Here is a 13,657-nt window from a genome sequence, read left to right as displayed (position 1 = left end):
CTAGCATTCGGCTTCTACAATTAAAAATTGTAGACCTACGCTTTGTTTGTTTTGAAAGTTGTATCTTTCAATCAAAATGACAAAGATCTACTTGGATGTTATATAAAACAAATAATGAATGTTTTTCATTCGTGCAAAAAGTTGAAAGCTGGAATGTTCCATTCAACTCGGCTCCGCCTCGTTGAATAGAACATTCCATCTTTCAACTCATGAACATATTCGCACCATTGCACTCATAAACATTCATTATGTGTATAATAAGTAGAGCAGAATCTGTATAGTATCCTTGCACTACACACTATAACACTGATAGATAACAACACCAACGAACAACTAAATAAGCGTGTTAATAACAACACTAATGATCAAAACACTACGTGACAAAGAATTAAGGAGTGTAGCTAGTAGTACTGCGTGACTCATGAAGTTACTAAAATCCAAAAGTTATTCAACCAACTTTTGAATATTGAACAATGGACACTAAAACTTTAATCAAAAGATTAATCAATCTTCAACATTGAATAACTCTTCTCCAACTGGATTAAGTTTATGTGATTTTAACATCATGTTTATTCATAATATTCAACCCTTTTTTAAATATCAGTCACCTTTCGCCCAGAGGAAAGTTCCATTTCAAGGTGGGGAAGGATGTAGTATCCTCGCACTACACATTAACACTGATAGAGCTACCCAAATCTATAGACATGTGTTTACAGGTTATTCCAATATCATGATCGAACTAATGAATAATGCATATACAGCTATTGTACCCTTGAAACAGTAGCCCATTGATAAGTATATATCTTACACTGTATGTGTTCAATAAGCAAGACATGTGTGAGACACAATAAACCAAGCAAGCATCAAAGCAACAGCTCTTGTAGAACTCAAGACATTACAGAATCTGGGTAACAATCAATTTTTTAGACAAAATATTTTTGTTACAGATATCGTTTAATAATGTATAGCTTTTCTCAAATGCAACTCTAAAACAAACCCTGAAAGGCTCTGTGAAAAAAATTGGTATAATTATCAAAGACCAGTAATCTCAATTGGTCATCGAAGTTGCAAGAAGAGTGGAAGAAAAAACACCATGGCCCAATGTGTACAATAAATTAACTCAATATTAATTGTCTGGTTAATTTGGGAGTTAACTTGGAAACGGTCGAATGCGGTTTTTATGTACAGTCACAACTCACATGATTAAATGTATATGTATTTGCCATTAACTGAACGCCTACGCATCACATGACTGTTGGCTGTTTATAATACATTCTATAGTATTTGGTATGTCACCTTGAACCTCCGGATTACGGGTTTTCCCCCAACCGGGCACGCAATACCAGACATCGTTATTGTTTCTTGGTGCGTAGTGTACAAAACCACTCTGATTCTTCACCTTTTTCTGAAGGTAAAGTATATTTTTGACTGGTCAATTTGAAAATGTGAAATAATGACTTATATACAACTTAACTTGATTTGCTTAGTTTGTAAAATGTTGCTGGCAAAGTTTGTGATGAAATTAGATTAGTTTTTGATATCAATATTTTGTACGTGTGTGTGTATGGCAAATGCGTTCAGATGTATTTTTTTTTTCAATAGTGAATGGCAGGGGTGTAAACGAGTCAATAATGCATGCGGGTTTATCTCAAAGCAATTGCTTAAAGGAACACGTTGCCTTGGATCGGTCGAGTTGGTCTGTGAAAAACGTTTGTAACCGTTTGTTATAAAATGCATATAATTAGAAAGATGTTTTAAAAGCAGAATATAATGATCCACACAAGTATCACTCGAAATTGCGTGTATTTCCTTTTACCTCGTCGACAAACACGGTCGGCCATTTATGGGAGTCAAATTTTTGACTCCCATAAATGGCCGACCGTGTTAGTTCGCAAAGTAAAAGGAAAACCACGCAATTTCGAGGCAAATGTGTGTGGATCATTGTATTCTACTTTTTAAACATCTTTCTAACCATATGCATTTTATTAAAAACGCTTTTCAAAGACCAACTCCACCGATTCAAGGCAACGTGTTCCTTTAAAGGAAGTGGAGTCTGTGGACACTATTGGTAATAGCTCAAAATATTTTTTCGCATTGAAACCTACTTGGTTACGAGTTATGGGGAGAGGTTGATAGAAACGGTTCCCTCTGAAGTGACGTATTTTTCGAGAAAGAAGTAATTTTCCACGAATTTGATTTCGAGACATCAGATTTAGAATTTGGGGTCTCGAAATCAAGCATCTGAAAGCACACAACTTCGTGTGACAAGGGTGTTCTTTCTTCTATTATTATCTCGCAACTTCGACGACCGATTGAGCTCAAATTTTCACAGATTTGTTATTTTATGCATATGTTGGGATACACCAAGTGAGAAGACTGGTCTTTGACAATTACCAATAGTGTCCACCGCCTTTAACCGTAGTTTTACCGTATGCATATTTAGTAGGTTTATTTGCACACATGTCTATTGCTATGAGCAAATCAATGTGAAATGATACGTGCTACTTTGTGATATCTGTCCCTGTGTCAAACCAAAATTTAAAAGAAACCATGTTTTTCTTTAAAGCTGTTAAAATCCTTTGAGACGACCGTCTAAAATGGCCACAGCTTCTTCACAAGACGCGGTGAGAAGTCGTGTTAGCAACAAGCCATCGTAAGTTTACAATTAATATAAATCTGAAGAATGTGTTGTTGATAGTCAGAACAAATAGAGGCGTTGTATTTTGAATGAAAGCTTTTTCAAATCGTCCAGGAATCTTCCAAGAAAAATGTGAATAGGGCCATTTAAGCCAAATTTGTGTTGTATTTTGCCTTGAAGACAAAAACCTGTTACCGTTCTGTGTTAAGTTTGCTCTAAATTAATGTTAGTGTAGACTTGATTTCAAGTCTGAGGTCGCGGTTATTATACGGAGGTTAATATAACAAGAGTGCGCTATTTCAGACAAATAATGTTTTAGCTACCGGGTTGAACCACGATCGCAGACTTGAAACAAAGTCTAATTTTAGTGGTGCATGTAGCCTTGATTGTATACGCTGTTGGTCGCATCATAGTCACCGGTAGAGGGTGCGCGCACAACGACAGTTTTTGGAGGCTCAATCGGAGGGACTGGGCAAGTCTATAAATTTGATCCAGATGTTTGATACATAATAATAAACCCTTCGCCAGTAAATTGTATTGCGTTTTACGGCGACTATATTAGCAAAAAAAGTGCCAGTGGTATGTTTCTTGGAGAAAGAGTCGAAGCTTGGATGTGGCGCTGCCATGAAATAAATAGGCTCAATTTTACCCACTCTTTATGCAGTAACACACCTCATCTTGAATATCAACTTATCGACAAACACTCCCAGATAAAAACAGCCCTTGATGAAATCCTTCGGAGTCAGGATACCAGTCCATTTCTTGCAGTCGATCTTGAAGGAGAGTCTCTGAGTCGCAAAGGAGAGCTTTCGATCGTCTCCATAGCAACAGATGACGACATCTATCTATTCGACATCAAGAAATTGGGTAGAGATGTTTTTGATAAGGGTTTGAAGAGTATCTTGGAGGACTCTTCTCGAGACAAGATCATGTTCGACTGTCGCCAGGACTCGGACTGTCTGTGGCATCAGTTTGGTGTCAGGCTGGCCAATGTATTGGATCTGCAACTTATGGAGGTATAGTTTGCATGTTATTCACAGTTATAGGGGAAGCTTTCCCAATGCTCAGTACGCCCCCTATTGCCACCCCTACCCAGAGATCGGGAAATGTTTAAATCGGTTAGTGCTGTATAAAATTTTATGGTGTAATAATAATACGGCCGCATGTGCATGGTTTGGTGTATAGGCGTGATTTTTTAAATTTAATTTTCTCCTCAATTTGTACACGTAGATTATTCATAAGGAAGAACACCCAGATCCAGAATACCCAGAAAGATATGAGATTCCTAATCTTGGAAGCTTCTTATACTGTCTCAAGAGATACGTCAAAGATGAAACCCTCATCGCGAAGAAGGAGGCAGGAAAATACATGATGTCCGCAGACGGCGTTTGGCTGGCCCGCCCCCTGAAAGACGTACTGTTACAGTATGCAGCCTGTGACGTCAGAGGGTTTTTCCAGCTGTTCCGTCAACTGAAAGATGGTCTTGACGGGCAGGGAATGCAGCGCCTGCGCATTGCGTCCAAAGTATACCTGGATTTTCAGCGAGCGCGATTCAGAAGGTATTTCGACGAGTTTGAAACAAATAAGTATTTACCAATGTATGTTATTCCGGCAAAGGGTAGCTTAGTTTTTCCCCATCGTAACAAGGAGTGCGTCGGTTGTCTTCGGGACTTCCAGCGCTCAGATTTCAGCAAAAATCAACTGCGATTACGCACACAGAAATGTGTTGTGTGCAAGAGAGTTAAAAAGAGCATGGAGGCACAAGCCAGATGGGAGGAACGCGAACAGGAACGCGAACAGGAATGGCTGGTAGCTTCCGAAGCGGATGGCTACGACTCCGATGGTCGCGAAATTATGTTCGATTTTTATTAGGACAATAGGCTCGTACAAATGCGGAGATCACAAACTAGATCGTGCGTTTGTTGAAGTGTTTGTCCGCAAAGTAGTTTGTTTTATTTTACAGGAATTTAAAGTTGAAAGAGGAATGTGTGAAACATTCACAAGTAGACATTTCCCAATCCTTGTATTACACTAATATAGTCGTTTAAACTTCTTGGTCAGAATTGACCCACATGTAGTCATTCTGACCCGGAATTTACTTGGAAATTACCCATGAAAGGGTCAACTGATTAGCATAATCCGAGCTAAAATACAATTTTTTGAAAACCAGTTTCCAGGTCAAACTGATCCAGATGGGTCAGGCTCCACGCGTGACCCTGGATCTGGGTCAAAATGTAACCCGGGAGCTTTAAGAGCGTATACAATTGGATTTAAAGGCATTGAGTGCTCTTGTGGTATTATTTGTTGTTTCAAAATTATTAATAAATACACTGGGTTCTGTATACTGACCACCAATAAGGAAATGATAAACCGGCGACGTTTGCTTGTTCTTTGCAGAACTTGGTCTTTGCAGAACTTGTTCTGTCGTTGGTAATTTGGAGAACAATACTGATAGGCGGTAATAAATGGTAGAGCGGAATCTTGGTTAAACAATCAAATTTATAGACACAATATTCTTGTTACATATATCCTGAATGATGTATACATTTCCTCAAATGCAAACCCAATTCTAAAACATACCCTTAACACAAATAGCAACACCCACCACCAAAACATATATCATCTCTATCATCGATTAAGACTCTTCAGTACCCCACAAATTTATGTGGCATAATACAATATAATACTCTGAAATAATATCATTTCCCACTCCTTGAGTGAATGAGAATATTCAGAGTGACGGCAGTTTATCTTTTGGGGTTGTTGACTTAAAAAAAAAACATTATTAAACACCCATACTTTATGGCCCTTTTCGAAACCACGGCTTCGTCTATGGATTCAGCTTGAAACTCCGTTCTCTCGTCTGAAGCCCCGAGCGCGTATACGCAAAGCACGCGCAAACTGTCAAACAACCGGCGGGGCCAAGCTAGCCTGAGCCGAATCCAAAGCCGACGCCGTCGTTTCGAAAAGGGCCTTTGATTATTTTACCAACCATCTTTAACCATTCAGTAGGACGAGGGATCAAAGAGCATTAAAATAAAAAGCTGTAAACTAAATAGTTAATTGTTGATTATAAAACTGTTGTTTATAAACAATACTATAGTAAATATGTTTGCTTAAGTGTTTGCCTAAGTTGATAAAAATGTGTTTTTACTCAAAATAATAGCATGTCACTAAACTTATACCAGCTTTAAAACTCAATTGTGCTTAAATCTCTGTAACTCATTGTAGGCACACTTGCTTCTGCACCTCTCCTGTGCCAGGAGTGCCTTTTAGATATGGCGCATTATAAGTGGCAACTATATTATTATTATTATTATTATTATTTTGATGTAATGACTCGACGACGACCAATAATTAATATCGGAGATTAATCTTTGTTGTTGCAAAAAGGAGAGGAAAATGCCTTTCACCAACAATTTGTGCAGTGTTTTTTCGACTTTCTGTGGCACATTTGAAAGGATGGGAATGAAAAGGAAGACAGATTGTTTTCTTGTATTTGTAACTCATTGAAAATTTTTAACTATTTGTATCTCATTTGTAATATGCAGGGATGAGATTGTTCAGACTTTTGGCTGAATTCAGACTTTTTATGTCGGCTGGTGAAGAAAATCAGACAAGATTTTTCTCCACAAATAAAGAAATCCTGCTCATTGGTTTACTTCTCTAGTGCTTTGGATACTGTTTCCAAAAGCTCCTTGGAATCTGTAACCGCAGGGGTTACCAAAAGGTATAGAAATGGCATCATTTCAACATACCTTTGAATTTGTATCCAAGTTCCAGACTTTTTCGTTTGTAATGACTCTCACCCCTGAATATGAATGCAATTCAGCACTTGGCTGCGATGGTCTTTGTTTTCAAACTATTTTAAATCAAATCGAATCAAATCAAATCAAATCAAATCAAATCAATTCAAAACAACTGTAGCTGATCAGCTGTACAGTCTTAATGCATGAATTAATATATCAATAAAACGCATATAGAAATCTGTATCATATTTTAGCGAACATTGTGTGAGTTATTTTTGTTGCGTCATATGCATGGTTGACATACGGTCTGTCCTGATGACAAAGTGGTGGTGCTTTTTCCTACATCCATGGGTAAATGCCGTAACTAACGCGCTGCGATAACGCGAATTAGTCAACGCATAGATGTACGGGCAAATAGCGGGGGCAACATACATCATGTTGTTTGCAACTAGCATCAAATAGTTGTGCTGCATTTCGCTAAGTATGTAGTTGTTTGTCAGTTTAGCTATGGAACGAGCGAACAGTGCGCATTTGTATGTCATTGGGAATGTGTAAAACACAACAGAGCTGATCATCACCATTTTGATGACCTCAACGTGGCGCTGTCGCCCCCGGGGTAATGGCTGCTTGTTCCCTTCCGGTGGTGAAGGGTTTACTCGCTTGAGTTTTTTAAAGATGGTCGCATAAGTGAAGATACCAATGAGTCCACCGACGAAGAAGCAAATAGTCTGGGCTAAGTCATGGAAGATGAGGACCCACTCCTCAACAGGGGAGCACACTCCTATGTAATCCGGATACATGGAGTACTGTTCCGTATCAGGCCACGCAACACACCGCGTGTCGAGACGTAACCAAGTCGGCGAGAAGGCTGCTCCAATGCAACAACTACACAGCCATGTTCCGGTGGAGAGCACAATGGCGCTCTTTCGTTCTCCAAGCCTACGAAACTGGAACGGCCGGAGTACAGCACGGTACAACACAAGATTGACCATCCCGCCAAAAACAAGCGCAGCCCAAAGTGCTATATCATGTACAACGTTGACGAACACACATCCTATAGAGCCAAGGGGACTGAAATCCCATGGTACTGAGCTACCCTGATACCGAACCAGTGTGTTCGATATAAGCGACACTAAAACCAAAACAGCACACAACGCCATATTCGCCAGGTAGATATTCAAAACTGTCCACATGTACCGTACACGAGCAATGGTGAAGACGAAACAAAAGTTACCAAATATTCCTATGGTGAACATAACAGGGTTGATGACTGTGGTTAAAATTGCAACAGCTTGGCTGTACGTGTAGTCAGCTGCGATATCCGCATCGGTTAAATTCAGAAGTCCGATTGTTACTTGAGCACAGTGTTCGTCCGCCATTTTGTTTCAAGAGTCATTGACGGCCTCGTGGTTGGTGTACATGTTCTTTTCCCATGCTGTGACAATAGTCAATTATTGTATCAAATCATGGAGGTAGGAATCACCATAACTTCTCGCGTACTTAAAACAACCAATTATTGTCACATTCCTAAGAAAACATTCACAGTTTACAGTGTGCATCAGCATGACCTGACAACTATCTATGTATAACTTATGGCGGTTGCTATTATTGCAGCATGTTTAGGTCTACCACACTATCAGTGACTGTATTATAAATGCAGACCGACCAAGGATACACAGAAACACACCGCTAATCGCCTTTTAATCAAAGATAGTTACCGGGAGATAGTTGTTAGGTTTTTTGTTTTTCAACCATACCAGGCCAGCTTGTTGGTGGTACTTTGAAGGTGAAAGCTTCTTACTGGCGAACAATTCCAGTACCGGTAATCTTACAGTAATTTATCTAGCTAGCACTTGTTGTGCAAATGTAACAGAAGAGTATTGCTGCTGTCCCAGGGAAGTTAACATGGGCTGTAGGAGGATGATTCATAAGAGGGCGCTACCAGAAAACGTTTGTACATAGTTTGCCATATGGGGGGGGGACTGAATCTCCGGGGGGGGGGGGGGGGGGGGGGGGGGGAGAGAATCTCCTGCTGGCACCGCTACATGAAAACAAATATATCTCTCTTAACGTGTACGTACATAATAACTTATCGTGTACATGTACATACACTTTCGTGAACGTACACGATAAGTTATCCTATAAGTTAAACTTATTGTATACATACAAGACAAGTTGAAATTTGTCTTGTGCGTACAACAGTTGAGAAATATCGTGTACGTACACAATAACGTATTGTGTACATACAAGGTTCTTTGGAATTATGGTGTACGTACACAACTTATCAAGTATGTACAAGGTACGTTTGGAATTGTGGTGTACGTGCACAAGTCATTGTGTACGTACAAGGTACGTTTGGAATTATTATGTACGTCCACATCTTATCAGGTACGTACAAGGTACGTTTTGAATTATTGTGTACATGCACAAGTCATCGTGTACGTACAAGGTAACTCTTAAATTGTACGTACACTACACTTATCCTGTACGTACATGATAAGTTTGACATACACGATACGAGTTGTTGTATTCGAGAATACGCCTCCGTACAAATTAAATTAACACATGATACAATTTTTGGGTAACGTATTTGTAACTTAGAACGTATTTGTAACGTATTTAGATCTTAGGTGCTAGTCCTAGGATTTATTAAGGCTATAGTCCTATGTCAGGACGAGTAAATCGTCCTAACTCGAGATAAGACTACTGACTAGTCTTTACTAATTGTGAAATCCACCCCTGCACCGTAAAGTATACAACCGCTGAAATGACAGGACAATAACCGTTCTTGTCTTGAAGACGAGCAGAGTATACGGGTCGAAACGTCGAGACCAGCAGCTCTTCTCAGAACACTTAGAATAGTTTCCTATTGTAGAGAAAGTATACATTTGGCTTTTGGAACCTTTCGATTGTTTTATTATTCCATTTAAATTAACCTGTACAAATTTGGCAGTAACGTTTACAATTTTGATATTTAAAGGCAGTAGACACTATTGGTAATTGTCAAAGACTAGCCTTCACAGTTGGTGTATCTCAACATATGCATAAAATAACAAACCTGTGAAAATTTGAGCTCAATCGGTCATCGAACTTGCGAGATAATAATGAAAGGAAAAACACCCTTGTCACACAAAGTTGTGTGCGTTTAGATGGTTGATTTCGAGACCTCAAGTTCTAAATCTGAGGTCTCGAAATCAAATTCGTGGGAAATTGCTTCTTTCTCGAAAACTATGGCACTTCAGAGGGAGCTGTTTCTCACAATGTTTTATACCATCAACCTCTCCCCCATTACTCGTCACCAAGAAAGTTTTTATGCTAATAATTATTTTGAGTAATTACCAATAGTGTCCACTGCCTTTAATAACTGATATATATTTTCATAACCACAAGTGACATTACTTCGAAGTGAAAGGATTCTCAAAATGCTTTTTACTTTCGAAAGTTGCTGGACTTGTAGACTGCTTAACTTCTGTTTAGAGGGGCGTTTTAGTTTAGGTGATAACAAACATAGCATATAATTTATGTTTGTGCTTCCTTTATAATGCACAGTGAGAAGTCGTGGTTTAAATTTCATTTTTATTTTCAAAGAAGAAATCAGACCCCTTTTTCCAATCTGCCCGGAACGGTTGGTCTAGTGAGTTGCATGGAGGAAAATTAAGCTTATATCAATCTGTTGCTTACCTCCATCCCCCACCCCGCCCGCCCCGCCCCACAAAAACCCGCCCGAAGCCGCGATGTTCCCCTTATAAAGACACTGGACACTATTGATACTCAAATAATAATTGTTAGCATAAAAACATACTTGGAAACGAGTAATGAAAGCTGTTGATAGTATAAAATATTGTGAGAAACATAGTACAAAGTTTTTGAGAAAGAGGTAATTTCTCACTTAAATATTAACATTGTGCCCTTTTTCGGCATCTGAGAGCACACCATTTTTTTAAACAAGGGTGTTTTTTCTTTGATTATTCGCTTGCAAATTCGCTGATCAATTGAGCCCAGATTTTCACAGGTTTGTTATTTTATGCATATGTGGGAATACACCAAGTGAGAAGACTGGTCTTTAACAATATTACCAAAGGTGTCAAGTGCCTTTAATTATATTGACACATTATCGAAGGGACGAAGATTTTGTAGACTTTGTTCATTCGGGACATTTAATCGAAGTCTAATAATATCAAAGTCTTATATATAGCACACGTATCTACCAAACAAGGTACTCAAGGCGCTGAGTATATACAAACTTTCAGAATGATAGGTTATTGCAGAGATGCATTCTGAGACCTTATGTAGCACCTTATAAGGGTTTACAAGGTGCTACGGCGCATTTAGCAGCCACAACCAGGCACCGGTGCGAACCCCTTCTCTTTCCGATAAGTGCACTGGGTTATTTTACATGCGTTACACAACACATGGGACCAACGGCTTTACGTCCCATCCGAAGGACGAAGCAATGGCTAAGTGTCTTGCTTAAGGACACAAGTGTCATTGCTGGGGATTCGAACCCACACTTTGCTGAGTAACTACAGCAGTTTACAAATGTATTCATAAGTTTTCTTGTCACTTCATTATCATCAATATTGATAAATTATTATTTCCATTATTTTATTTTATTTTTTAAAATAATTCCCTTAGCTTGAAACTCAGCCGTTATGGTGAGATAAAACGATTTAAGGATACAATTACTTTGGGTTCTAAAGTAAGTTTCTTCCGTTGAGTCATTAGACAAACAGTTTTTTTTTTGCAACGTATTTCGATCAGCAAAAAGGAGATTGCATTTTCAATCCGAGGAAGGAAAAAATAGAAGCACTTAACAGCACTATGGACACCTTCGGTAATTACTCAAAATAATTGTTAGCATAAAACCTTACTTGGTAACAAGCAATGGAGAGCTGCTGATAAGAAAACATATTGAGAGAAACGACTCCCTCTGAATCAGCTGAGGTACTTCAGTATGCATCTGAAAACACACAAATTGTGTGCAACAAAGTTGGGTTTTCTTTCATTATTCTATTGCAACTTCGATGACCAATTGAGCCCTATTATTCAGGTTTGTTTAATATTATGCATATGTTTCGATACACCAAGTGAGAAGACCGGTCTTTGACAACCACCAAACGTGTCCAGTGCCCGTAATGACTAACTAACTACATACAAATAACGCATTAAGCTTTCGTAGCAACAACTATACCTCATTAGATGCTATGAAGGGGACAAGTCAAGTGTATTTTATATATTTATACATAAGAAAGTAAGATGCATTTTTAATCCAGCACAAATGTCCATAAAAATGAGGGGGATACTAACAAAAAGGTATGTTTTTGACAAATTTCCACTGAGGTCTGAATTTTATTTTAGTTTAACATACAACTTAAATGACAACTTTGATTATTTTCTCATGTTCTAATGTGGAAGAGAAATCCGCAAAACTGTTCTTTGAGATGTTAAAGTTATCCTGCTCAGAAAATCCTTTAACAAATGGAAATTTTCAGCGGGGATAAAGAATATTAATTTTGGTTTTACCCATATACGCCGATGTTTTACTGTTAGCACTGTATACTCAGTGCTTTCCCGAGTTCGAAGGAAAAATGATTGTAAGATTCTGTTTAATGTCAAGAATTGAGAGTTGTCACGTCCAGCATGGAGGTTGAGTCCACTCGACGAGTCTTCCGGCAAAACGTGAAGGCTTGTTTATAGGCACGTCGAATCCTGGCGTTAGTCATGAGATAAATGTACGGGTTGACTGCAGGGTTGAGGTACAGCAAGACACGGTTGACCACGAGGAGTTTGTCAACTTGTTCCACAGTCAAGACGTAGTTTAATGTTTGGTTGACGATGACGAAGGCGAAGGAGCTACACTGGAACGGTGCCATCAGGGTGAAGAACACCACCCCGTTCACGATCAGCATTCGGGTGACTTGGTTCCGAACGCGTTGGCGTTCTGCTTTCTTATTCTTCTGTGCCGTGGTCTGATCGTTCGCAGTCCCGGTCCCCACGACGCCTATTCGGGTATGGAGGGATTTAATGATAAGGCCGTATAGGGTTACGTTGATGATGAGGCAGACGAAGAAGGGAACCGCCTGTAGACCATTGTGGAAGTCGATCAACCAAGATGCTTCTGGTAGACATGTACCGAAAACTGCTGGGTGTCTGGAGAAGTCTTCAGTGTCGGGCCATATAGTGCATAAACCCATGAAGTTAGACCAGCATGGGAGAAGACCAAGGCCGAACACCCATGCCATCCCCCACACAAATGAGACCAGCTTGATGGTGCGTTTCTTGCCAGCGATCAGTCTGTGCTGGATGGGTCTGCAGATGGCGTAGTATTTCTCAATAGTCACTAGAGTAACGAGACACAGCCCAACAAAATACGCCACGTCTAAGAGCGTGTACACCACAATACATCCCATTGTTCCGAGGATGGCTTGATTAGCGGCCAAGGGGCTGGCTCGATACCGGGCGATTTTCTCTGAGACACCGATGACGAGGAAGCTAGTGTCCGCCACAGCCAAGTTGGTCAGGTAGATGTTGGTGACCGTCCACATGCGACGGACGCGTGCCATAACGAAGAGGAACCCTAAATTACCAAGCAGGCCGACAGCCAGAATACACGGGTTGACTATCATGATGATAACGGTGTCGATTGTCTTATACAGCGCGAACTCATTGGCTATGTCCTCATAGAGAGAAAGATCCAATGTGTTGTTAGGTGTGCATGAGTTCGCAATGCCACTTGCCGTACTACCCATGCTGAATAAGTGTCTGTGACTGATACTCTATAGCAACAAGTCTTCCAGGACCTTAAAATGTTTCCATCTGCTGTCTGTATGTCGCTCTATTGCAATAGATGCAGTTTTGTCTGTAGCTTCTGATAGAATCAAGGGCTTCAGCACATTGGTGAGGTACCGCAGCCCAAGTAACTCGAGTGATGTGCAAACTCATATAGCTGCCAACTTCTCCAAGTTATATTCTGTAGGTCTGTCTTGTACAATGATCTACAACATCTCTGCCGAAGATCACATCAATGGTTCTCGTCGTATTTTGTTCCCTGGCAGCGCTGTGTAAATGATGCAACTATACTCCGAGTTACTTGTTAACCACATTATGCCGTCAGATCATGATAACAGTAGTCTGTCCGGCCTGTCCCTAGTGATAATGATAAAGATATCAATATTTAATAATCCGCTTAACCTGAAACAACACATCTGCTGAAATTCAAACGACTGGCACTATTTTTTAGGTTTATATAGTTGACAAAGTATAGGTGAAC

General features: G+C 39.7%; 3 protein-coding genes across 3 annotated transcripts; 1 reads left to right on the top strand and 2 right to left on the bottom strand.

Annotated features, from left to right (window-relative positions):
* Positions 1-203: 203 nt before the first annotated feature.
* On the top strand, positions 204-6,253 carry LOC117293770 (piRNA biogenesis protein EXD1-like). The gene is made up of 4 exons (XM_033776207.1): positions 204-1,411; positions 2,567-2,653; positions 3,303-3,654; positions 3,869-6,253. The coding sequence occupies exons 2-4, from the start codon at positions 2,598-2,600 to the stop codon at positions 4,508-4,510; spliced, it is 1,050 nt and encodes a 349-aa protein (XP_033632098.1). The 5' UTR covers positions 204-1,411; positions 2,567-2,597; the 3' UTR covers positions 4,511-6,253.
* Positions 6,254-6,656: 403 nt separating this feature from the next.
* Positions 6,657-7,766, bottom strand: LOC117293479 (C-C chemokine receptor type 3-like). Its single transcript, XM_033775828.1, has one exon. It carries the CDS (start codon positions 7,764-7,766, stop codon positions 6,657-6,659), a length of 1,110 nt encoding a protein of 369 aa, XP_033631719.1.
* A 4,233-nt stretch (positions 7,767-11,999) lies between these two features.
* LOC117293478 (thyrotropin-releasing hormone receptor-like) lies at positions 12,000-13,136 on the bottom strand. The gene has a single exon (XM_033775827.1). It carries the CDS (start codon positions 13,134-13,136, stop codon positions 12,000-12,002), a length of 1,137 nt encoding a protein of 378 aa, XP_033631718.1.
* Positions 13,137-13,657: the final 521 nt, after the last annotated feature.

This window comes from Asterias rubens, chromosome 8, assembly GCF_902459465.1.
Source record: "Asterias rubens chromosome 8, eAstRub1.3, whole genome shotgun sequence".
Taxonomy (NCBI): Eukaryota; Metazoa; Echinodermata; class Asteroidea; order Forcipulatida; family Asteriidae; genus Asterias; species Asterias rubens.
The sequence above is the reverse complement of the archived record's forward strand: the minus strand, read 5'-3'. Positions and strand labels throughout refer to the sequence as shown.

Bases quoted from the DNA above. Each gene is read 5' to 3' on its own strand.
- LOC117293770 (XM_033776207.1), top strand. From the start codon at position 2,598: ATGGCCACAGCTTCTTCACAAGACGCGGTGAGAAGTCGTGTTAGCAAC. The intron at 2,654-3,302 runs GTAAGTTTACAA...CTCTTTATGCAG, and splicing joins CGTGTTAGCAACAAGCCATC to TAACACACCTCATCTTGAAT. The intron at 3,655-3,868 runs GTATAGTTTGCA...TTGTACACGTAG, and splicing joins TGGATCTGCAACTTATGGAG to ATTATTCATAAGGAAGAACA.
- LOC117293478 (XM_033775827.1), bottom strand. From the start codon at position 13,136: ATGGGTAGTACGGCAAGTGGCATTGCGAACTCATGCACACCTAACAAC.
- LOC117293479 (XM_033775828.1), bottom strand. From the start codon at position 7,766: ATGGCGGACGAACACTGTGCTCAAGTAACAATCGGACTTCTGAATTTA.